The sequence below is a fragment of the Paramisgurnus dabryanus genome, chromosome 20, assembly GCF_030506205.2.
Source record: "Paramisgurnus dabryanus chromosome 20, PD_genome_1.1, whole genome shotgun sequence".
Taxonomy (NCBI): domain Eukaryota; kingdom Metazoa; phylum Chordata; class Actinopteri; order Cypriniformes; family Cobitidae; genus Paramisgurnus; species Paramisgurnus dabryanus.
The window spans coordinates 27,663,194-27,689,302 of record NC_133356.1 but is presented as its reverse complement, the minus strand read 5'-3'; the positions used below and the strand labels follow the sequence as shown (position 1 = coordinate 27,689,302).

Below are 26,109 nucleotides of genomic sequence, written 5' to 3'. Positions count from 1 at the left end.
GAAGGACAGTGCTCTGAGGATTACCACATGCATTTAGTCTAAAGGACTGTACTTGTCTAAGAGAAAACATTGTGGCAGTTGTTTCCCGCCTCACGAGGAGCCAGCCACCATCTTATTTCAACCTCATGCTCCGTGTTTTTCGCCACACTTTCGCGACTAACAATGTGTTACTAAAATCTTGCGCATAGATAAAGGAATCGCTTACTAAAACCAACCCTTGACCCTTGTCGTCAAATTAATTTAAAATCAAATCACCTTTATTGTCACATCACCAACTGCAGCAGAAGTGCTGTGGTTAGTGAAATTTTTGTGAGCGTGCTCCGAACAGTGCAGATACAATTAGACATGCTAAAAATAATAATATATGTTAAGGGGCCCTATCTTGCACCCAGCGCAATTGACTTTGTCAGTGACGCATGTATCATTCGTATTTTGCGCCGGCGCACAGCGGGGTTTTTCCCTCCACAGATGCACGTCAGCAAACTAGGGAATGAACTTGCGCTCCCTGGGCGGTTCAGCGCAAAAAGGAGGCGTGTTCCGGCGCAAACCATCTGTTATGCTATTTTGCAGTTTCAAAAAACAATTGCGCTACTAACCAAAAAAAACTAGTCTAAAGTCAGTGGCGCGTTGCGCGTGGTTCATTATGCTATTTTAAGGGCGCATGCTTGACCATAATGTATAGCGTGCACAATGCGCACACACTTTGCTTATCTAATCTACACAGATGCAACAGTTATTTTTGCAAATCATAAATTGTTACACTTAAAAATATTAACACATGAGATAAGGGGAATCATAGTGGTGAGCATTGTGGTGATAGTTTTTATTTATTCTCATGCAAATAACGATTAAAATATTTTCATAACTTTGTTGTGTGGCTGTATTACGTTTATTTTATGTAAATAATAGTTAAAATGTTTTCATAAGAAACCTTAATGTATATGAACTTGATTTGTAAGAGTACTTTGGGGTTGGACCTTGCTTGCGTTTCTTGGGTCCGATTTCAAAGCCCCCAAACCCTTTCAGCGGTGAGGGTGGACGCAGCGATGTCCTCTGCTGGCGTTAAGTCCTGAGGCAGATCCACCTCCCGTTTCACGGCGTGCCCGATTTATGCTGGCAAGCGTGGGATTCCCCCGTACAAGGACGTCGGTCTCCTCGGCTGTGAACCGCTCCTGGCGTGCGCCTGGTAAATCCGTCATAATAATAGCAACCCGCCATGGAACTTGCGCCCTTGCGTTTAAAGGGAATGTTGGCTAGCGTTCTGATTGGTTTATTTGACGTTACGCCCAAACCACACCTATGAATAATGAACCTACTTCAGACCAACCCCTTATTGATTTGCGCCCGGCGCAAAAGTTATTTCTCACGCCGGGAAAATAGCAACAGCGCCCAAGATCCGCCCACAAACTCACTTGCGCGTTGCGCTTCGCACTTGCGTTTCAGATCGTTAAAATAGAGCCCAAGATGTTATTGTTGACACAGCATGAAATATACACAGTATACACTATGCATGGTCACAATTGGACACACATTTGAACATTCACAAAAAGTACAAAATAAACAAAAAAAGTAATATAAAAACTATACATGTGTAGTACATATAAGGCTGTGGGGTAGTGCAAATGAAAGATGGTGGCATGTAGATTATATTAAAGGTGACGTAGAATGTAAAACCTAGGCATATATGAATAATAAGAGTTACATGGTAACAAAGAGTATAGAAGCACAAGAGGGGAAACTCAATAGAACGTTCCATTGCATCACCAGCGCCCAGCAGCGAATCCACCATTTTGGAATGTAAGCGAATCGGGAGTCAACTAGAAGTAATGGCAATATCAGCTACTTTGTACATTAAAAGATCAAATTCAAATTGAATGATGATAACACAGAATAACATACAATCAGACCAGTGATCATTAATCCCTTTTTACAGCTTATTTTCAGATATTTAGACAAGTCTTCCACTTTTATATAGGCTAATTTTACATAGATACATACATACTGACATAAACTCATCCACACATAATATTTTGGCTCCATATACATACACATATACACACATATACATCTGAATTGCTCGAAATGGATTAAGTAAAAAAAACACAGCCACTGTCCAAAAGTGGCAATTATACTGTAGGATAACAGACAGAACAATGCATCATGTTCTATAAGATTATAATGTTTGTATCGGGATCCAGGGGATTAATATGTACAAAATATATTTCATACCTAGTGGAGTTGGTAAGTAATAATAGTAGTAAATGTGTAAAGTAGCATAAAATAGAATTACATAATAAAGCAAGAAAAAAATACCTCAAATGTGTATCTATTTAATGATTGGATTCCACAACTGATAACAACAACAAATCAACACACAAGACAATACAGCGTTTCATGTAGGTGTAGCAAGTGAACAAAATTTTAATTTAAGAAACTTACTATTGCGCTTCTGATTTGGCTGTGAGATTCGCTGAGAATGAATTGAGAATGAATTGGCTGTGAGAATTTTCATTCCAAAATGGCGGCCGCGCTACTGAAGTGCCACATAGTGACTGTTGCCAAAAACGAATGAGAGTTTCCCCTCTTGTGCTTCTATACTCTTTGATGGTAATGACATATTGTGAGCCTCAAACACGATTGTTTCCTCATTCTTAAGTAAACCTCACATGCCAAAACAGGAAAACAGGCCAATCTTAACATAACACCAACTGTGACGTTACAGTAGAGATGTACGCCCCAACCTAAATTAATTACAATGTTGTTACAATACTAAACACAAAGTGGCCGTCGTTGAGTTACCGCTATATGCTAATTAATACTATAAGTTAGCGAATAGGTTGAAGTTCTACTATTGACGTTACAATTACAGTTTTGCAGGTCCATACTCAAAAAAATACACAAAAACTTACCACTCAGAAACATCCATTATCAATCTCCAAACTATTATTAACTATTATTTTTCATAATCTGTATCTTCATCTGATACAGGCTCAAACATAAGGTCTGTTTACACACACAGAGCTTCTCAAAAGAGCCAATCAGAGCAGAGCTCAACATTATTATTCATGACCCTTTCAAATAAGGTAATAATAGACCATTTAATTCAGAGGCAAATCCTAGGGTTGTAAATAGACATGTTAAACATCTCTGGATAATTTTTGCACTTAATTAAGCCACATAACTTCTATGTTGATATCAGAGAACAATTTAACAGATTATTTTAATGCATTTTTGGCACCTTTAAAGTGCGTTGTGTGCTCCAGTATAGTTTAGTTGTTTGTTTTATGATGTGTAGTAAAATGCAGTGAATGGTGTGGGATATGTGTGGTGATTTATCAGTTGTAGCTGTTCAGGAGTCTGATGGATTGAGGAAAGAAACTGTCTCTCATTTCAGGGAAAATATCCTCATCGTCAGATCCCTACGCTGTGTCTTTTTCTGACACAAATCTTTTTTAGCTTTTCTAAACTCAGATTTCCCATTAATGCAGGCGAGTGATTCTCACAAAATCCAGATTTAGAAGGTGTCCAGAATCAGAATTTTTTTTAAAGCCCTTGAAGGCAATTTTAATGTCTGAACTTACTATAACCATTATTTTTAGAGGATTAAAAAAATATTTCCTATAGAATTATTTAAATTTTTTAGATTATCATTATCAAAAATTATCATTACCGCAACATGATATTACATTAAATATATGCATTTACAAACTCATGTTTCGGTAATGAGAACTAAAATGTTGTCTAGGTACTTTGACAAACAAAATTTCAACTTTTATCTGGAGAGAAAAAATAAGAACTGCTTACCTGGAGCCATCTTGAGTGTCACAGTCAATTATGTCCCTTCCAACTAATTTTTTTGTGAAAATGTTAGTTCCTTGAGGGCTTAAACAATGATTGAAAGTTGTTGCAGAGGATGAGAAAATTGGTCTTGGACACATTTATATTTCTTTTTAATGATCACCAAATACCACATGTTTCTTTACTGTAAATGTTTATAGTTTAACATTCACTGAAACTTTTTCTTTTTTAGATTTTTTAATTATAAATATTTCCATGTCACCCAGTCATTGACACGTTGCGGTAATGAAAATGGTCCCCTTAAATGTAAAAAAAAAAAAAAAACTAAATTTAAACTGCAAGCAGTGATGGAAGGGCCCTCACACACATGACACCGCCACGCCGTGGCATAAGAATTAAAGGGAACAGTAGTAGATAGGCATTTAAGCATGTAAACATAGGTGAACTATTTAAAAGTGTAGTATAATGTGCCACATTGCCTGTTGCTAATTACAAATTACAGCGAGGTAGCATCGTGTAAGATAGCATGAGAGAGAGAGAGAGAGAGAGAGTGAGTGAGCGAGCGAGTGTGTGTGTGTGTGTGTGTGTGTGTGTGTGTGTGTGAGTATGATTGACTACATGTAAATATTGGCACGTAGATGTGTTCAGTCCAGGACTCTTATTGATCATGTAAAATGTAGGGCAGATCTGACTTTGAATAATCAGTGTAAAACATGTTACTTCTTGTTGCCAGCAGGTGGCGCTATGGCCATAAGTGAATATTGGCATGTAGATGTGTTCAGTCCTGGACTCTTGTCAATTATGTAAAGTTTGGGACAGATCAGACATTGCATAATCATTGTAAACATGTCACTTCCTGTTGCCAGCTGGTGGCGCTATAACTATAAGCGACTATTGGCGTGTAGATGTGTTCAGTCCAGGACTCTTATCAATCATGTGGAGTTTGTGACTGATCAGACATTGCATAATTAGTGTAAACATGTCACTTCCTGTTGTCAGCTGGTGGCGCTATGACCATAAGTGACTATTGACATGAAGATGTGTTCAGTTCAGGACTCTTATCACTCATGTGAAGTTTGGAACAAACGACATTGCATAATCATTGTAAGCATGTCACTTCCTGTTGCCAGCTGGTGGCGCTATAACTATAAGTGACTATTGACATGAAGATGTGTTGAGTTCAGTACTCTTAGCAATCATGTGAAGTTTGGGACAAATCCGACATTGCATTATCATTGTAAACATGTTACTTCCTGTTACCAGCTGGTGGCGCTATGACCATAACTGACTATTGGAATCATAAGTGACTGTAGATGTATATAGATGCTATAGAGCCATTTTCCCACGCCTAATTCCAAAGCACACACCACATGTAAATTTTCATCACTCTTGACATCTGTGCAAAAGCTCATGAGTTTTCGAGTATGTTTAGGCCCTCTAAAGTCCCGCTGAAGTCGGAGAAGAAAAAAAAAATAATAATAACTCCTTGAAGAACAATAGGGTCCTCACACCCCGGTGTGCTCGGGCCCTAATTAGTTTGTATGATGTCATTTGAAATTATGTGCAAAATAGTTCATGAAGAGATGTTTGTAACTGTAAGCTTCTTATTTTGATAGCATCTACTTTTATATCAAAATGTTTCATGACACCTTATAAGTCTAATTTCGCGAGAATCACCCAGATGTCATATGGACCACTTTACGAAAGCCTACTCTAATGGTGCATTTTTGCAGCTTAACAGCTTGTGGTGACTAAACACTTTCTGTTTACAATATGTAATGTCATGTGTCAGATAGCCTTTACAATTTCACCTGTGTTGTGTTTCACAGAAGAAAGTTGGGACATCTTGAAGGTGACTAAGTGATGACAGAGTTTTTATTTTTGGTTGAATCATCCCTTTGACATTCTTCAAAATGAAACAGCATGTCATGGTGAAGGAGAGTCTTCCACATTGCCAAGATTTGTGACACATCCATATTTCAACTTTCAGTTTTAATAAAAAAAAAAAAGAAAGTCTGCTAATCAACAGTTGATATTCGGCTCACTACCCTGGCCCATCATTTCAACATGAAATGTAAGTGAATACTTTGTGTCCTGGTGCACAACACTGACCATAAATGACCTTGAGACAATGTCCAGACTCTCTTGGGCTGCTTATGATTCTGGATGAAAGGAAAATTGATTGTCTCCTTTGCTTTCAGAATTGAAATGCAGTCACTGACTGTCTTTAAAAAGTCAGGTCATTGCTAATGCACACCGTCCCTGTCTTTAAATGACTGACTTGTTGATTGGTTCTCCCGAGAGAGTGTCATAACTGAAAAAGGTTATATTTGTAAAATGAATGCACTTTCTGCTCATCGGCAAAACAGTATAGCTCTGTCCCCAAAGCTGGCAGATTTCAAAAATAAGATACATCAATAAAAGGTTAGCACCAACTTGGGATGTTTAAAACTACTGCTGCATCCCAATTTGTATCTATTCATCATAAATAGTTTTTAGAGAATTAGAATTATTGTGCTGCAGATTGTGTGGTATGTTGAAATGAGGATCCCTAAAGGGGACGTTTCACAAGACTGTTTTAAAATGTGAAATAAATCTTTGGTGTCCCCAGAGTACATATGTGCAGTTTTAGCAAAAATTTGCTGTTTTGGGGTGTGTCCTTTTAAATGCAAATGAGCTGATCTCTGCACTGTGCTATGATTGGATAGTGCAGATTGGGCGGCGGGGGGGGGGGGGGGCATTATCCCCTTCTGACATCCCAAGGGGAACCAAATTTCAATGAGCTATTTTTTCACATGCTTGCAAAGAATGGTTTACCAAAACTAAGTTACTGGGTTGACATTTTTTTAACATTTTCTTGGTTGGTAGAAATATTGGGACCCAATTATAGCACTTAAACATGGAAAAAGTCAGATTTTCATTATATGTCTCCTTTAAAGTACACAGAAGGTCTTCGCATTTTGGTAAAAGTTTAAAGTGTACATCCATGCAGACTCGAATGGCTGATATTATCCACAACTTATTAATGGTGAACTTTTCACCGTCAGAAAAGAAGGGACAAAAGCTATCACTGGGATGGTTCCTTTTTAAAGGCCCTAACATGTACCATTTAGGTCAGATATATACATTTGAGGTACAAATCTGTACTTTTAAGCTAAATGTTTACTTTTTTAAATGTGGGCCATGCACCCCAATGACAGTTTTTTGAGAGAAGTTACTAATGCAGTATTTCTTTCTAATAACAAGTTGTGTTTCTTGTTCATGTTTGTTAGTACTTTACAGGTTATTTTGTGCTGTAACACATCCTGAAGTTTGCCTTGTAAGAGTTTTTTTAAGAATAAAAGTAAAACGGGTTTAAATGTCAGGAGTTCCTGTTGGGATGAAAGTAATACTTGTTACCGCTGCTAATACTGTTGCATTATTTTAAAGGTCACGTTTTTTCTGATCCCATTTTTTAAACCCTAGTTGGTGTGTGATGTTGCTATAATAGCATAAATGATACCTGTAAAATAATAAAGCTCAAAGTTCACTGCCAGGCGATATATTTTCTTTAACAGAATTTCCCTTTCAAAGATACTGAGAACGGCCGGTTTGGACTACAGTCCTCTACTTCCTGCTTTAATGACTTCATTAGAAAAGTTTTTTGACTAAACTCCGCCCACAGGAATCTATCGAATCACAACACATTAAACAAACTACACAATCAGAGCTCGATACGTATTTCTGAAGGAGGGACTTCATAAAACAAGGAAGACATCAGCCTGTTTTTAGGACAGTGAAAACAGTGCTATAGAGATAAGTCAATTAAAAATAAACCACATTTTTTTACACGTGAAACATAAACACATTATATTGCACGCTGTAAACACAACGGGACCTTTAAGAATTTATTATATGCTCATTTAATTAAATTTTCATAGTGTTTATATGGTTGAACAATGTTTTTTCTCAACATTTCAAGTTTGTACTGTCGGATTGCTTTTGAAAGATTTGATGAAACTTAAATTAAAAATGAAAATGTAATTTAATAATTTTTTGCAAAGATAAAGGACAAAATATGTTTGCAGTTACATATAAACAAGGTTATAGTCATGTATATTTATTAAAAACAGTGTAACACAAGTGTAACACAAAAATCTTTCTTGTTCTGTTGTGTTACTTTCGTCCCAGATGACAGGGTCAAAATTATATATATATATGTACATATAACATTATCTTATAAAATTATGTTTTTCTGAAAAATGGCACTTTCGCCCCCACTCTCAAATATAAATGTAAGTTAGTTGTGCTTTACTAAATTAAAGACCCCCTATAACATTGCTTAAAACAACGTTATTTTGTTTATTTGCTGTAATACAATGTTTTGGTGTGGTTTTGGTTCAAAAAACTTATTTTCCACATACTGTACATCAGTTTACCCAATTATGGAAATTCAATCACTATTTTTTAAATTTTTTATTTAAAACACAAATTGAGGATGTATGAAGATTCTGTACGATATCTTTAACCATAACAGCATAAATGTTTGTGACTCAATTGAGGACAGCAGATTTGGGCAAACTGTTCCTTTAAATGCCCACTAAAGGACTTTTTAAGATTAATAGAGAAGTATCAGGCTTTGAACATGCTTACAATGCTTATCTTCAAGCAAAAAGGTTTTCGCCACATCCAGAGAAGTAATTTAAGAACCGTGTTTCTTAAATCAAATGAATCCTTCAGGAGTTGTTCAGTATTAAAGTGCTTATAATTGATACCTTTGTCATTTTACTGCCACATGCTTTTACCTTTATCTTATGGCTTTCACCGTGAGATACACGCTCTTTGTCAGCGCTGTGCTGTGATTGGCATGTTTATACTTTTACCTGCTTTTTCCTGCCAGTTTGAGGTGTGCACGCACGTGTGATTAGTTGAATTTGTGAGAGTACCTAAGACTGCAAAGTTTGAGCTTTTCTGTTATCAGACTTGAGTCAGAAATAAAACACAACAGGATGAAAGATCCTCTCATAATGGGCTTTTGAGACCGCATCACCACAGAATTACAATTCCTATCACCTGAACACAGTGATTCACACAAAAATTTTATGTGAGCAATTCTTACAGTACTTTGACATGAAGTATTGTGATATAAGAAATAGCAAGGCTGTTGCCAAGTGTGTGAGAGACCTAGACCGTAAAATAAATTATTTTTAATTAAGTGTGAAATACTGGCAGCTGCCAGACATTCACTGGTGAGGAGTTATGGGGTGAAATGGGCATTATGGTGTGAAACTTTGGTGTGAGTACTATATATTGTATAGGTCACAAGTTTGTTTTTAAACAATAAATTAATAAAACAATAAATGTGTTTAATCAAACCCTGAACTTTATTTAATTGTATTTCTGGATATGTCCTTTAAAACAACACATATAGCTTTAGCTGTAGTCTTTAAATGTATTGCCATATCAAATGTAATTTAAATTGTATATTTTTTTAAGATTAAGCTTATTTTATTTAGTTATATACATTAGTGGCTTCAAAACAGCTATTTCTACAAAGCAGCATTATTGCTCAGGACAAAAGATTCAAGGCACGTCAACATACAAAACATATGGAAACATCCTATTTTAAGCTTTTAGCATCATTTAAAGAGTGAAACTATTATGAAGCACAAAACAAATCCTGAAGCAGTAAAAACAACCTTAGCATGTCTTGTTTAAAGTCCCCCTGTTGTCATGTAACCAATCATATCAACACAATTGAATGCGTGAATCTGTAGTTCAAGTTTTAAATATTATGTATGGATTCCGCATAGTCTTGGTGCTAAAATGAAGCGCTTAAAAATGAGTGCTGCAAATGCTCAGTTCACGCATCCATTGTGTGAAACCAAACTTACAGTATCAGTTATGTGTCTGAAACTGACGAATGTAGCATCTATTAACATATACTTCTTGAATCTTTGGTTCAAGTTGGTGCGAAATAGTGGAGGCAGGGACTAATTCACATATTCATTTTTACAATATGGTCCATGCTGTGCGATTGAGTAGAGGCGGGGACTAATTTGCATATTCATACATCCGCGTATACTAAATGAGCCAAGTGTGTGCATGAAGAAATTACTGTGACAGGTAAAACTTATATATACTGTATAGGGCTGCAACTAACGATTATTTTAATAATCGATTAATCTGTCGATTATTTTTCCGATTAATCGATGAATCGGATAAAAAGAAACAAGAAAAGGATTAATTTCCAACCCCTTATTCAAAACAACTAAAATCTTTAGAAATTACACAAACATGTTGCTCCTTGAACATACCTGAGCTGTTAATAATAATAAAATAAAATAAAAATGGACTAACACAAAAAAATACACATTTATGCTTTACATCTGCCAAATATATAGACCTTTTTAAAATGCATTTCCCATCAAGAAGCCTCTCTTGATGGCATCAAAAAGGTAGTATACGAGTATACTCTCAGAAATAAAGGTACAAAAGTTGTCACTGGGACAGTACCCTTTCAAAAAGTGCATATTAGTACTTCAAAAGTACATATTGGCAGTTCAATGATACATATTTGTACCTAAATAGTACATATTAGGACCTTTTATAAAGGGTACTGCCCCAGTGACAGCTTTGTACCTTTATATTTGACTTCATGTGTTTTCTCTGATCGGATAGCTATCTCATTTGTTAAAACTGTTCCACTAACATTTGGCCACATAAATGCGTCTTGTGAAAACGGAAAATGCATCTTGTGAAAACGAAAAATGCGTCTTCTACTTCCCTGCAAAATGCAAATACACCATTCATTACTTCGCCTAAAAAAATTTAAGACGATGTTTATGCAAAAAATGCGGCATGTTGTACTGTATGTTGGGCCGGGCACGTGCGTATCCTTGCTCGCCATGATCTGAAGCGCGCAGTACAGAGCAGCAGGAGAGTGACGGCGCGGTACAGGTCCATGACGGGGAAAAGCGTTAATACAACTCTCTCTCAAAGTTTTACTCCGTTCACGCTTATAACTAAAGCTTTTTTTTTTATTATTAAACTTCTCTGCGTCACGCGACACAATGAATCGATTATGAAATTCGTTGCCAACTCTTTTAGTAATCAATTTTTATCGATTTAATCGATTCGTTGTTGCAGCCCTAATACTGTATGCTTTTATACAACAGTTCTTTCTGGTTCTCGAATTTGATTGGTTAAGAGCCCTTTTCAGCCATGCAATATTCTACTGATAACATAACAGTAACCGCTTCACTTGTCACCGTTTGTATCATTACGCCACCCAATCAGAAGTGATTATCCCTATGCCCTAATCCCTTCGAAGATCAGAGCTCTTGCATGTTAAACTTTCGAGGGAGAAGTGCAATAATGTCACATCGTGTGGACGATTAAAATGCACTTGCCAAATAAAGCAATGAAAACAATAATTTTCTCTTATTTGGGGCAACTGTTTACGCATCCCTCCTACTTGAAGTGCCCTTAAAAGGATGCAAAAATGCTGTTTGGAACTTGATTATTTTTGCATGACGTGACTTCTACTAATTTTAAAACTACACTTTGTGACCAAGAAACGGTAATATTAAGAAAGGGCTATTCAGTGTATTGAGTTATTATGACATTCAAAACAGCCGAAAGTGTTACCTGCCATTCTGAACTTCAGATCCGTGGCAGAAGAAAGTAGTTCCCCAACAAAGAGGCTTTAAAAATCACTCCGTTGTTGTTTTCTAGTTTTCTTTTTTTAAACGTGTGGTGTCGAACTGTATGAAAGCAATATCGCTCTCGGAGTTGTGTGATATAGCTCTATATCATCACGGCTGTGATTGCCTCCTCTACTCGACCTGCGGCCTCTGGCCTTATCACAGCCGTGATGATACTACTTACAGAAATGTAACTAATTGATTATGTAACAGGTTGTTTGCAGTGGTATGTTTTTCAGTAGTGTTGTTTGTCCTTTTCTGTGACAGGGCTGTGATCTCCCTGAACAAAGCACGGTTCACGTGGTTCTGCCGCCCTCCGGTTCAGCTCAGCGTTCTGAGCTGGTTTTACAGCGTAGACTGGACGATGGGGTGGCTAGCTTGACCAGACTCGACCTCAGTCCCTCTCGTCTGACCACTGCATCTGAAGGTCTGGCTTTTATTCTGGAGACAGATGCCTCCGGTCAAAGAAACCCCTCCAGGCATGCAGGTAACTTGTGTAGGACTGTGTTTGAGTATGTGTTTTTAATGTGTGTATGAATCTGTCCAACTATCAGTTTAAACAACCCAGCATTGGGTCATTTTAAACCCAGCGGTGTGTTATGACGAATGTTTACCCAGCCATGAGTTGAAACAACCCAGCATTTTTAGAGTGAAGATAAGTATATATTTTATATTTTTTGTATATTTCTGTTCATGGGGACTTTAAGATCAACCCTCACATACATAAATAAAAATATTAAATTATTCCTTAACTTATTCCTCAAGTCATCGTGATTAAAACTTGGTGCGGGCTGTTAGGACAGCCCAGTACAACCTCTGTAGCCAATCATATTTTATTAAAGGGGACGTTTCACAAGACTTTTTAAGATGTCAAATAAACCTTTGGTGTCCCCAGAGTACAAATGTGAAGTTCTAGCTCAAAATATCATATAGATCATTTATTATAGCATGTTAATATTGTCACTTTGCAAGTGTGAGCATAAATGTGCTGTTTTGGGTGTGTCCTTTAAAATGCAAATGAGCTGATCTCTGCACTAAATGTCAGTGGTGTGGTTGGATAGTGCGGTATTATCCCCTTCTGACATCACAAGGGGAGCCACATTTTAATTTAGCCACTATTTTTTAGAGACTTGTTTACCAAAACTAAGTTTCAGGGTTGATCTTTTTTATTACATTTTCGAGGTTGATAGAAGGTCACCAACCTTTTTGTGAGCAAGGGCTACCACAATGAATAAAACAGTTTGGATGGGTACTTTTTTGATATAGTATATTCAAAACTTTTTTGTTTTGCTTGTTGATTTTATTTCAGTTTACTTTTTAATATGTTTTATAATTGTTTAATATGTTAATATACATAAAAGAAGCCACGCTAATATAAAAAATATGTAATAAATGAATATTAAAATTGAGGCTATTTATACAATGTGCTTTGGCGGCCAACTCACAGACTCCGTGTGGACAACCTGTGTGCATGTCCTGTACCTGAAACAACCTTGGACAGTTTGTTTAGCACAATTAAAGCCATTTAAGAAAAAACTTTTAATTGTTGATTGAAATATTTTTGCCATTGTGATTTTAGCACACAAATTTTGAGATATTTGTCTTTCCCCATTTAAATAGACTGGACTTTTTAGTCTTGGATGACTGAAATAACTGCCCTGAGGTGGCTTCCCTAAAGGGATTTTGATAGTATCCACCTATTGGGTTTTTAAACCTACCTGTTATACCCAATATTTAGACATCACTATTCTCAACAAACCACAATTCCTTTGTGCAAACAGTATATTTTCCTTCTATTTAAGTACGCTTTACTGCCAAAGCCTTTTGTACCCTATTTCCAGCAGTAATATGCAGTTTTCAATAAAAAGACATGAATGGATTTGCAAGCACACAGGTTGGTGGGACGGATGCTGTCGTTTGCCACAATGGCACTGCTTTTACAAGCTGTCCTCTGCCCGCCCTTCCTATTCAACCTGACTCTGGCTGGCGGCCCGTTCGGTTACTTAGTCCAATCACACCGGCTCTTTCATCCAACCCTTCCCCTATAAAAGCATTAGCATAATGGAGGAATGCTGCAGAAATCATAAATAACAGGGTGCCTGTCTTATAAAACCCACTCTGTTCGATTTATTGTCTGCTGTGTCAAGGTACCATGTACCTTTTTGCTGCCCTATGCTTTTAGCTCTAATGAGAATGCAGCTCGCAGGTGTGTGTGTTCATGAGTGATTTAAAACGGAGTGGCGCAGACGAATAGGACAAGTCATCTTTAAACTAAATCATAAGCCAAGATGTCTGTATGTTCTTTTGTAGCTGATTGGGTGCGGAGCTTTTTGTCCTGGGATTGTGGCGGCTTGCTGAAGCATTAGCGCATCTGCTGCTCGATGCTGCGAGCAACCCACTTGTGGTTTCTCAAAACATCGGACAGCTGTAAGCTCAGGAGGATGAAAAGTGAGGGATCTAAATCAAAATCAACCAAAAGCTGCATTTATCAGGGCATGATGTTCCAGCCAAAAAAAAGAGTCTAAAAAATTGCTTGATTTAGAAATTCGTGATTTCAATCTTAAATATAATCTTACTCAGTATTTATTAAATATATTAAGGTTATATTTTCACAGAATGTTATTTGCTTTATTAGGATGATTGTATGTAGATAACAGTAAATAAAAAATACTTTAGCTAGGTTATTACAGACTAGGGGCCCTATTTTAACGATCTGAAACGCAAGTGCGAGTGCAAGTGAGTTTGTGGGCGGATCTTGGGCGCTGTTGCTATTTTCCCGGCGTAAGAAATAACTCTTGCGCCAGGCGCAAATTAATAAGGGGTTGGTCTGAAGTAGGTTCATTATTCATAGGTGTGGTTTGGGCGTAACCTCAAATAAACCAATCAGAACGCTATCCAACATTCCCTTTAAACGCAAGGGTGCAAGTTCCATGGCGGGTTGCTATTATTATGACGGATTTACCAGGCGTACGCCAGGAGCGGTTCACAGCCGAGGAGACCGACGTTCTTGTAAGAGCAGTCAAAGACAGAGAAGTTGTTTTGTATGGGGATGGGAGAAATCCGCCCAAATCAGCGTAGGTTAAACAGGTGTGAGAGGAAATAGCCACAATTGTCTCATCAGCTGGCATCCCCATCGTTGCGCCAAGCGCTACAATGATGTCAGGAGACGGGGGAATCCCAAGCTTGCCAGCATAAACCGGGCACGCCGTGTATCGGGAGGTGGATCTGCCTCTACACAGCACCTGACGCCAGCAGAGGACATCGCTGCGTCCACCCTCACCGCTGAAAGGGTTTGGGGGCTTTGAAATCGGACCCAAGAAACGCAAGCAAGGTCCAACCCCAAAGTACACTTACAAACAATGTTCATATACATTAAGGTTTCTTATGAAAACATTGTAATTATTATTTACTTAAAATAAACGTAATACAGCCACACAACAAACTTATGAAAATATTTTAATAAGTTATTTGCATGAGAATTTTTTAGCGCAGCCACACAATAATTAAAAACTATCACCACAATGCTCACCACTATGATTCCCCTTATCTCGTGTATTAATATTTTTTATTGTAGCAATTTATGATTTGCAAAAATAACTGTTGCATTTGTGTAGATTGGATGCAAAGTGTATGCGCGTTGTGCACGCTATACATTATGGTCAAGCATGCGCCCTTAAAATAGCATAATGAGCAACGCGCTATGCACCACTGACTTTAAATGTTTTTTTTTCTGGTCAGTGGCGCAATTGTTTTTTGAAACTGCAAAATAGCATCAGGGATGGTTTGTGCCGGAACACGCCTCTTTTTTTGCGCTGAACCGCCCAGGGAGCGCAAGTTCATTCGCTAGTTTGCCGACGTGCGTCTGTGGAGGGAAAAACCCGCTGTGCGCCGGTGCAAAATACGAATGATACATGCGTCACTGACAAAGTCAATTGCGCTGGGTGCAAGATAGGGCCCTAGGACACAATTGTTTCCAAACTGGTTTCCCAAGGATCTGTAGTGACACTTCTCTTACATTTGTCTCATTCATTTTCTTGAAGCAAAGATCACAATACAGTGTTACTGTAGCTCAGTTGGTAGAGCATTGGGTTGGCAACAAAGCGCATGGGTTCGATATCAGGCAACACACACAGATAAAATGTACAGCCTGAATGCACTGGATGAAAGTGCCTATGTTAATCTTAAGTGTTTTTCTTACAGAATCCAGAGTCCACAGCAGTTTTTATGTATTCTGTAAAACCATCTGCAAATCCATCCAGCCTGGAAAGCTACGAGTTCGCTGCAAAGACTGCAAACAGGGCACCCTCACACTCAGCAGGGTATGTACTGTACACACACTATACATTCAGTCTCACATGCCTGCATTTATGTACTAACAATGTCTAAACTGGTGAAATGTACTGTTGTACTATGTTTTGCATTATATAAGTTGCAAGTTTACAAACAACGCGTGACAGTAAGTTGGGCACGTTCAATATGTCTACACTGACAAATTTGCTATACTCGTGTTTGAAACAGAACAGAGAAAAGTTGAGAAAAAAAATAAAGCTGTCGATTGTTACGAATTTAAAAAATAATACAATTGTGAATGTCTGCAGGGAAGTCTGAAACTGGCTGAAAGTGCATCTGCAGACCCTCTACAATACATAAATGCATATCCAGTCTCATCATCTAATGATGAAATTTGGGGCATCAAAGTTTGATTTCAGTCATTGATTTTACATTTATTTCAGTATTTGACATGGTCTTACTCAGTTAATATTAAAGAGCACGTTATTTTTAACAACATTGCAACGTTCCCTCAAGTTTTATAACTAACAGTAGCCTAAAGTTAGAAGAAAAGAACAAAACCATGTCTCGCCACCCCAACACAGGCTGTCATAAGTACCCCCCTCCTTTCCGCATCTGGCAAGTTTTATCTTTCCGTTCCGTATGGACTTTCCATCCCATTGTGTGGGCAGCATTCCCACCTCTCTGCTTTCTGTTGCTGTTTGGGAAGACTGACTGACACTTTGCTGAGCCGCACCTGCCTTTTCTTCCCGCTCGCGGTGGTCTTCAGCGCAGAGAAGCTGTTTGTCCACTGTCCCTGAGCCAAGGCCGCCCAATTTCCATCCCAATCATGTGATGCGTCTGGCTCTTAACAGCCCTGGGCCTGGAATGAGTTCCAGTTCATCTCATCCAAATCTCTACAGAGAACTTTCTCCTAATATGAAAAGAAGCAGACAGCAAATTTTATACATTAGCTTTAAGAGCACTTAATGCGGGCCTTTGGTAATATTAAGCACTTGAAATAGATAGTTTTTTTGTATTATATTATTCAAATTGTAATGAAATTCCACTCAAAAGACAAAAAATGTTTCAGACAACATTTCTGACTTTGTGTATTATATACATGTACAATGATGTGTCGAGGTCAGATGTATGTTTTAAATTAACCTCTTTTCACAAATTTTGCCGTTTTAAAGTTAGGGCTGTGCAAAAAATCGACTGCGATTATCATGCGCGTGTCATCAGTAAAGCCGGTTCGGTGATTAGTATTAAATCGCCATCAGCTGCTTTCAGATGGAGCGGCATTTATTACACAGACCCGTAGTTCACCGAGAAGCTAGGCAAAATTGGGTTCATAATCGAGGAAAATCGATTCCGATTTTCTATGCGATTTTGCCTAGCTTCTCGGTGAACTACGGGTCTGCAGGGCTCAAAATTAACTTTTTTATTTGGTAGCACTGGTGCTCCCAACTTTAAAGAGTTAGGAGCACCAGCAAAAATTTAGGCGCATCCATCCAAAAATTAAAAAGCACCAAAACTACAATGTATATGTTAATAGATTTATTTTATTAAAAATAAAACGCCACCATGGCCAGCATTTAAAATTTGGTCTTCTATTTATTTTATTTTATTTTTTGCTGCATAGATTCCAAAATTAATACACAAATGCTGTTGAAATAGTATAGCAATAATAATTTAACAATTACAGGTAAAATGATTTAGATTACAATAGAAAATCTAGCAAACACGTAAAACACTGATTAACTGGGACATTACAAAAGTGACCTTAATATAGAAGGTTAATATATATATATTGGTATGGATAACTGCATTACCAGGATGCTATTACTACTAAATAGACAATGTTTTAAAAAAATACTATAAAAACATACCATCATTGTCGTGTTCCACATCAACATGGACCACAAGGATGTTTGTCAGATGTCCATTCACCAGCCATGCGCACATACACTATCAAACACTCTTTGACAGACAGGTCGGTGTCTCCATCAATAATGAACACATTTGTCATGACACTACTAGTGTTTTTGGCACTTTCGCCATGTTTAAACAAGGTCTGGCGCTTAAAATGTTTTGATTCCGCCACCAATGCCGTTTTACAAGATTTACAGTAAACACAGTAAGTTCGAGCCATTTTCATAGCGGAGACACACGTAATCTTTAAGCCACTCTCTCTGAAAGGTTTAACGTCAAGTCATATTTTCCGGTGGTGGAGTCGCATTTGAATCCGGATCGTCGTTATTAATTACAGTAGTAACATTGGCTGTAGTCGGCTCGTTCTCGTCATGCTCGGGGTTCGTCTTTCACTTTTCGCGCTTCACGTACCAACGTAGCACGGCAACAAGGAATGACTGACGCTCATATAAGCCAATCTGCGGTCTTCATTAAACGTAAGAACTTAATGGTGAAATTTGATTGGTTATGTAACGTTGGAGAGAACTGAACCTGGCAGAGCAGCACGCAGCATCACAATCTAAATCAAGTCGCACCACACAACAAAATGGGCAGTCGCACAAATGCTCCCAAATATATTTTAAGGTCGCACAGATTAAATTTCGGTCGCATATGCGACCAAAATAGTCGCAATTTCGAGCCCTGGGTCTGTGTAATAAATGCCGCTCCATCTGAAAGCAGCTGATGGCGATTTACTTCTAATCACGGAACCGCCTTTACTGATGACACGTGCATGATAATCGCAGTCGATTTTTTGCACAGCCCTAATTAAAGTTGTAAAACTGTATTTACCTAAGCATAGATGAATAATAAGAGTGCTGTACATGCTAATAACATATCATAAGCCTTAAACACGATTGTTTCCTCTTTATGTAAACTTTGTGCACGCAAGAGACTGCTGGAAAAAAGATCAATATCAACATAACACCAACAGTGACATTACAGTCAAGATACACGCCTCAACATTCAATTAATTACAATGTTATTACAATGCTAAAACAAATTTGTTACTGCTAGGTTAGCGCTATATGCTAGTTAATGATATATGCTAGCGTTTAGGCTGAAGTTCTACTATTCACGTTACAGTTACGTTTTGGAGGTCCATACTGAAAAAAAGAAACGTCCATTAACAATCTTTAAATAATTGATTATTCCTCAAATTCGATGTCTTCGTCTGATATAGGCTCAAACATAAGGCCTTCTTACACACACACAGAGCTACTCAAAAGAGCTGCTCTGTGAAACATCCAATCAGAGCAGAGCTCAACATTACTATTCATGACCCTTTCAAATAAGGTAATAATAGACCATTTTATTCTATGGGCAACTCCTAGGGTTGTTTATGGACATGTCCATCTCTGGATCATTTTTGCACTTAAAGCCACATACCTTCTGTGTAGACATCAGAGAACAATTTAACAGATTATTTTAATGTATTTTTTGGCACCTTTAAATTCCTGGTTGCTATGGATACAGTTATATGTGGTGCTGTTTCAGCCTCTCAAGACTTTAGTCACAATAGTTTAGAAATTAGGACAAAAGCATTGTTATGACAACTATAAGAAAATGCTTAATTTGTGACTTTTATTTTTCTCTTTTCGTTATGAAGTATCCTTACTTTATTCACACAGATCATGAATATCAGTGTTGGGAAAGTTCACTTTATACATTAACTAGTTCAGTTCACAGTTCACAAATTTTCACTTCATAGTTCATATTTCAAAATTTTGAACTTCACAGTTCCAAAAATGAACTAATTTATAGTTATTTTTCCCCATATTATTTTTTTTTAATTATTGCCATCATAGCCCATATAGAACCACAGACAGCAATCATTTGATCAGTTTTAACACTGAAACTAAATGCATCAGATTTCATGTTCATATCCAACTTTAAATCCTTATCCAACCAGGGTTTACATTAGCATTGACTGTCTTTTAATTTTTGTATTTGCTTGCACATACCTTAAAATGCTAGCCGAGTGCTTTAAGGGGGTTTTCTGGGCGAGAAGCGCTGTGAGGCGTCGTGTGTAGGACAACTCGCAGGTATTGCACACCGCACGTGCACGTTAAATAGCGTGAGGTTAGTAAGAGTCTATTTCAATATCCAGAATATACGTTAGCAGCCTATGTTAATCGTTAACGATTTAGGACAACTATGATGTTATTTAATGTCAAACTATGTGAGTGGCGCAGCAGGGATTTCAGCAGTCTCCAGTGCGTCACCTCCATGCTGCTCTTTGTTTTGATGACGCATGCAGCCGCGGGTGTTGCCAGATTGGGTGTTTTTTCTGCTACACATTAAGGCCTGTTTACAGTGTGTTTTAGCCAGGTTTTCGCCTGGAAGACTCTATAGAAATCTGGCACCCTATTGAACGACGTTAAACTGAAAAAGCGTGTCGTTCACAAGAACCAGAATGAACGAGTTCACCTTGTGTTCATCAGGCAGTAATACAGTACGTTCAGTTCACATTTGCCCAAAATATGAACAAGTTCATGAACTTTCGTACAATATACTCATTCAGGCACAACACTGATGAATATTAATTAGGCTGTGTGACATTCGCCAGCACTGATTTGCTGATGGCTGATGGAGTTTGTCTGTCCATTGTGAGATTACTGTTAACCGGCGGCACGTAACTTCAGCCTGCAGCCGAAAAATACACTGGCAGAGGCTTCTGCTTGCCACTGAAATCCGCTGTTTTATGAGCCAAAGAAAACGAAACCATTTCTAAACATGATTATCCAGCAGAAGGTGGTGGAGCATATTTTGTCATTTTTTTAAAGCAGTGAAGGTAAACACCACAAATCCAATTATTACACGCTCTTTCATAGCATCGTTAAGGTGCCAATTTGTTATTTTATGGCAATCTCTAGTGATGAAAAGTACATATTGTGTCTTTAATGTTTCACACAGAGGGCACTAAAGGTATTGTTCACCCAAAAAATTAAATTATGTCATAATTTTCCCACTCTCATGTTGTTACAAACCTTTATAAATTTCATTTTTGTGATGATCACGAAGGAAGATATTTCGAGGAATGTTTTTAACCAAACCGATCATGGGCCCCATTCACTTCTATAGTAGGAAAATAAAGGGAGTGAATGGGGCTGATGACTGGTTTGGTTACAAACATTCCTCAAAATATCTTCCTCCGTGTTCATCAAAACAAAGACATTTATAAAGGTTTGAAACAACATGAAGGGGAGTAAATGATGACAGAATTTTCATTTTTGGGTGAACTATCCCTTTAACATTTCACATTAAGTCTCAAGTCTCAAGTCTCAATTTATTTATAAAGCACGATTAAAAACAACTCCAGTTGACCAATGTGCTGTACAATGATATAATGACTAATAAAAAAAAAAATTGACATTAGTCAAAGTTGATGCTACTGCAAAAAAAAAAAAAAAAAATTCCAATACAAAATTTTTAAGATGACACGTATGCTCATTTACTTCAAACAGAGCCAAAGCAGCAATAGTTACATTTAATCCTAGACCATACATTTTAATACAACTTTTAGACTACATATTTAACTATTGTTTTGTACATGTATTTACAAGTAGGCTATTTTGTTGGGTACACTAAAATGCTGAGCTGTTTTAACCAATGGCTGGGTGAAATGTGGACATACTCAACACACTGATCTAAATTAACCTAGAAAATATTTGACCCAACCATAGGTTAAAAAAAACTGCATTTTGAGTTAAAACAACATGAACTTTGGGTTGAAATTAACCTATGCTGGGTTTTTTCAACTCAAAATGTTGGGTTGAATTAACTGATAGTTGGTCAAATATATACATTGTCCTTGTTCATTTAACCCAACCGTTGGGTTTCTCCATGTTTACCCAATTATGCGTTGCACAACCCAGCATTTTTTATTAGAGAGTAACTAAGTATGCTGTAAGTGCCATACTTTAAAATGAGTAACAACCATTTCTCAACCAAATAAAAACCTTTTAAACAACAAAGACGTGATGTTGTTGTTAACCACCAAACTCCACCCAAACACGTGGAATATTTGGTGTGTGTGCTTCAATCCTGTTTTCTCTGGATGCGTGCAGTGTTTGCTGTGCTTTTCTGGCTGTGTTTTCATTAACTTTAAATGTCTTTAATGAGCTGGGGGAACGCAAGCAAAGTCGACCAACCAGATGTTGGAATCAGTTGTGTATGTATCAGATAGGTACAAGAAAGTAGAATTCTCAGAGCTGGTTTGGAGACACAGCCCTGTTTGTTAAACAATAATGTAATTAAGGCTTTGTGAGAGCGCGATGTTCATTTTCCTCCATCGAGAAAAAACATCCAGAGAGGGTGGGGAGGTATGACTGATGCGAACAATGCGGGAGGTGTGTTCGTGAATAATTCATAGGCGTTTTTCTCATTAATCATTTACGTTTGCGGCGTGCGCGCGTGCGTTTGTTTTGAGCCAGCGTGCCAGGGGTCTGTGTGACCTTTCCTTGCTGTCTCTAAGCAGGTGTCTTTGTGTAATCTCCGGGCTCCTCCACCACGGCACGACGGTCTCATCCCTACGCCCTCCCTTTCTCTCGCCCCCTCCTGCTCCCCCTGTGGGCGAGTAATGATTTTCTTAACCTTTTCTCTTGCTTATTAAGGGCCCTGTCAGAATGTTTAAATGCTTATGCTAATCAGGCACGGTTGGAGTCGGGCGGGGGGCGGACGTTGTCCCAAAACAATTATGGATGGAGAGAGTGTCTTAATCTGGCAGAAGGACAAAAAAGTGTGTGCGAAGGAAGGAAAGGCGGCAGGTAGAGAATGAGACTGGCTGTTTTTAAAGCCACATTTATTCAGAATTGAGTCTGTCAGTATTTACTCGCAATTATGTCACTCCAAATTTTTTACGGAAGCACAAAAAGAAGAAATTAAACCTGGAACGTCAAGATTGAATGGAATTTAATTTTCATTTTAATTGAAAGTCATTTTTGATTTTCAATGAGTCATAATATTAACACAACTGGGATTTGAGAGACTTTCACTGAAGTAATGACGACAACAAAATTTTCAACCTACTCTCGCATCACTATTATGGACTACTTGTATGGTTCTTTTATTCTGCTTTTCAGAGGTTTAGAGATATTTTCGATAATACAATTCTAACTTTCTGTAAACTATTCCTAGATTATGAAAGTATTTTGGGGGTAAACAGAAGCGTGGGAGTTCTTGTAATGTTTCAAAGTCTTGTGTCTTTGATATATTTCTCTTTGAGTTGAACAGTTCTTCTCTCTTTGTCCTTACTCTGTTCCTCAAGCCTCGCTTGCCCTTTACTTGTCTTCCAATTACCATCATTCTCTTCATCTTTCTGTGACTGACGTATGTGTCGTCTCTCTGATCTGTGGTGTCTCCAGGGGCCGTGTTGCTGGGATGATGTGCTTCTCCCTAACAGGATTCATGGAGTTTGTCAGTCACAAGACTGCAATGGCAGAGTGGCGGTGAGATGGCAACTTTTGTTTATAATATTATATTCTCTATACTTTAGCTTCTTACCTGTTGGTCTGTTTTGATGATTTCAGATGATGTTGAGCAGCTGTCATCAGGTCAAAGGCTGCGTCCTACGGTGGTCGCATTTGTCGGCCACATAATATCATCGAGGTTGTCTTATTTCATAAAAGCAAACGTTACATTTCAAAGTGGAAAGGAAAAAACTGTGATTACACCTCAAATAAATGTTATTTTTTAAAATTTTCCTAAAATAATACGACATTGATGATGAAAGTAGCCAACAAATGCAACATCTGGGGGATGCAGCCTTCGAAATGAGAACTGGCTGGAAGACCAAAACCAGCTTAAAGGACTAGTTCACCACAAACTAACTCTTAGCACATATTTTACTCACCCTCAACCCATCCTAGGTGTATGACTTTTTCTTTCAGTAGGGGTGTAACAGATCACGAATCACAGTTCGGCTTGCATGTGATTCGCGGATATACCCAAACTTAAATTGGGAAAGTTGATCATTTGCACGTGTTTCAAAGGCTTGGAAATGTTAACATTCAAGTGATTTTTAACAATTTAACCACAAGAAGGTGCTAAAGTGAGCAGTTTTCTGTACGGACAACCACACATGCGATTGAATTTGTCCGGTCCAACTCAGACATGATCATATCTATGCACTGCAAAGATCAGAACTTTTGATGTGTAAACTAGAAAGAGTTGCACTACTGTGTCTTATACTGTAGTCGATTAAAATACAAAAAAATTTGGTGAATAGAGCAATGAAAAGCAACGTAATTTTCACTTTATGTGGAGTGACTGTTTGGGCCCTATTTTAACGATCTGAAACGCAAGGGCGAAGCACAATGCGCAAGTGACTTTGTGGGCGGATCTTGGGCGCTGTTGCTATTTTCCCGGCGGGAGAAATAACTCTTGCGCCGGGCGCAAATCAATAAGGGGTTGGTCTGAAGTAGGTTCACTATTCATAGGTGAGGTTTGGGCGTAACGTCAAATAAACCAATCAGAACGCTATTCAACATTCCCTTTAAACGCAAGGGCGCAAGTTCCATGGCGGGTTGCTATTATTATAACGGATTTACCAGGCACACGCCAGGAGCGGTTCACAGCCGAGGAGACCGACGTTCTTGTAAGAACTGTCAAAGAGAGAGAAGTTGTTTTGTATGGGGATGGGAGAAACCCCCCCAAATCAGCGTAGGTTAAACAGGCGTGAGAGGAAATAGCCACAATTGTCTCATAAGCTGGCATCCCCATCGTTGCGCCAAGCGCTACAATCATGTCAGGAGACGGGGAATCCCAAGCTTGCCAGCATAAATCGGGCACGCCGTGTAACGGGAGGTGGATCTGCCTCTACACATGACCTGACGCCAGCAGAGGACATCGCTGCGTCCACCCTCACCGCTGAAAGGGTTTGGGGGCTTTGAAATCGGACCCAAGAAATGCCAGCAAGGTCCAACCCCAAAGTACACTTACAAATCAAGTTCATATACATTAAGGTTTCTTATTAAAACATTTTCATTATTATTTACATAAAATAAACGTAATACAGCCACACATCAAACTTATGAAAATATTTTAATCGTTATTTGCATGAGAATTTTTTAACGCAGCCACACAATAAATAAAAACTATCACCACAATGCTCACCACTATGATTCCCCTTATCTCATGTGTTAATATTTTTTATTGTAACAATTTATGATTTGCAAAAATAACTGTTGCATCTGTGTAGATTAGATAAGCAAAGTGTGTGCGCGTTGTGCACGCTATACATTATGGTCAAGCATGCGCCCTTAAAATAGCATAATGAACCACGCGCAACGCGCCACTGACTTTAAACTAGTTTTTTTTTGGTCAGTGGCGCAATTGTTTTTTGAAACTGCAAAATAGCATCATGGATGGTTTGCGCCGCAACACGCCTCCTTTTTTTGTGCTGAACCGCCCAGGGAGCGCAAGTTCATTCGCTAGTTTGCCGACGTGCGTCTGTGGAGGGAAAAACCCGCTGTGCGCCGGTGCAAAATACGAATGATACATGCGTCACTGACAAAGTCGTTTGCGCTGGGTGCAAGATAGGGCCCTTTATGTCTTTTTCCTGGAATTTGCCCTCCGTCTGCGTGTGCTTTTATGTGCACTCAAAAATGCACACACGGAGAGACGCGTTTCAAAAAGCAAGCAAACATAAAAACTTTCTGTTCTTGACAGGATACATACAAAACAATTATCTCGAAAGAAAATATACCATTATTCTTTTTCTAATACAACATGTGTTTATGTCTTAAGCGTATGTATAGATTAGAGTAAAAAAACAGATCCAAGCTTATCTTAAGGAGTCGGTAACCTCAATTAACCTACTTAAGTCTGTGTCATTAATGTTAATCAAACAACCCAAGACAAAGAGAAAATCACTTATGTAGCTCTAAAATAATAATTGTATTTAATTTATACAATAAAGACAGCGTTTTTATTCATTTGATTCGATTTCTGTACCTAATGCCACTTTTAGACCTTACTTAATGTGCAACTTTCTTCTTTTTTATAAATGTTTGTAATTTCTTCTATTTAAGATTTTTCTACCCATTTTTTGCTAACCCAAAAAAACGTAATGGGATCAGAACTGTGAGTTTTGTGATCCGGTACACCCCATCTTTCAGCCAAACACAGTCAGAGTAGAATATTAAATAATATCATGGCTCTTTTCAGATTTATAATGGCATTGGATGTTACTCCAATTTTAAAGCATAACAAGGAGAGCAGAAAATAATAGGAAGAAGAAAGGAGAATGGAATCACTGCAGATTTGAACCCGCATCTTCAGTGTGAGCACCACAGCTCAAGGCATCTAAAGTATATGAGTTTACCACTACACTGCAAAAAATGTCTTTCTTTCTTAGTATTTTTGTCTTGTTTTCAGTACA

General features: G+C 38.0%; 1 protein-coding gene across 2 annotated transcripts in view; it reads left to right on the top strand.

The window, feature by feature from the left end:
- The window catches only part of prkn (parkin RBR E3 ubiquitin protein ligase), a 139,505-nt gene that overhangs the window by 40,008 nt on the left and 73,388 nt on the right, over positions 1-26,109 (top strand). The window contains exons 3-5 of one of the 2 annotated variants that reach the window (XM_065251557.2): positions 11,751-11,970; positions 15,684-15,802; positions 23,093-23,176. In XM_065251557.2, coding sequence (XP_065107629.1) covers positions 11,751-11,970; positions 15,684-15,802; positions 23,093-23,176 — 423 coding nt within the window. The remainder of the gene's footprint in view (positions 1-11,750; positions 11,971-15,683; positions 15,803-23,092; positions 23,177-26,109) is intronic. The other variant, XM_065251568.2, reaches the window with a different exon arrangement.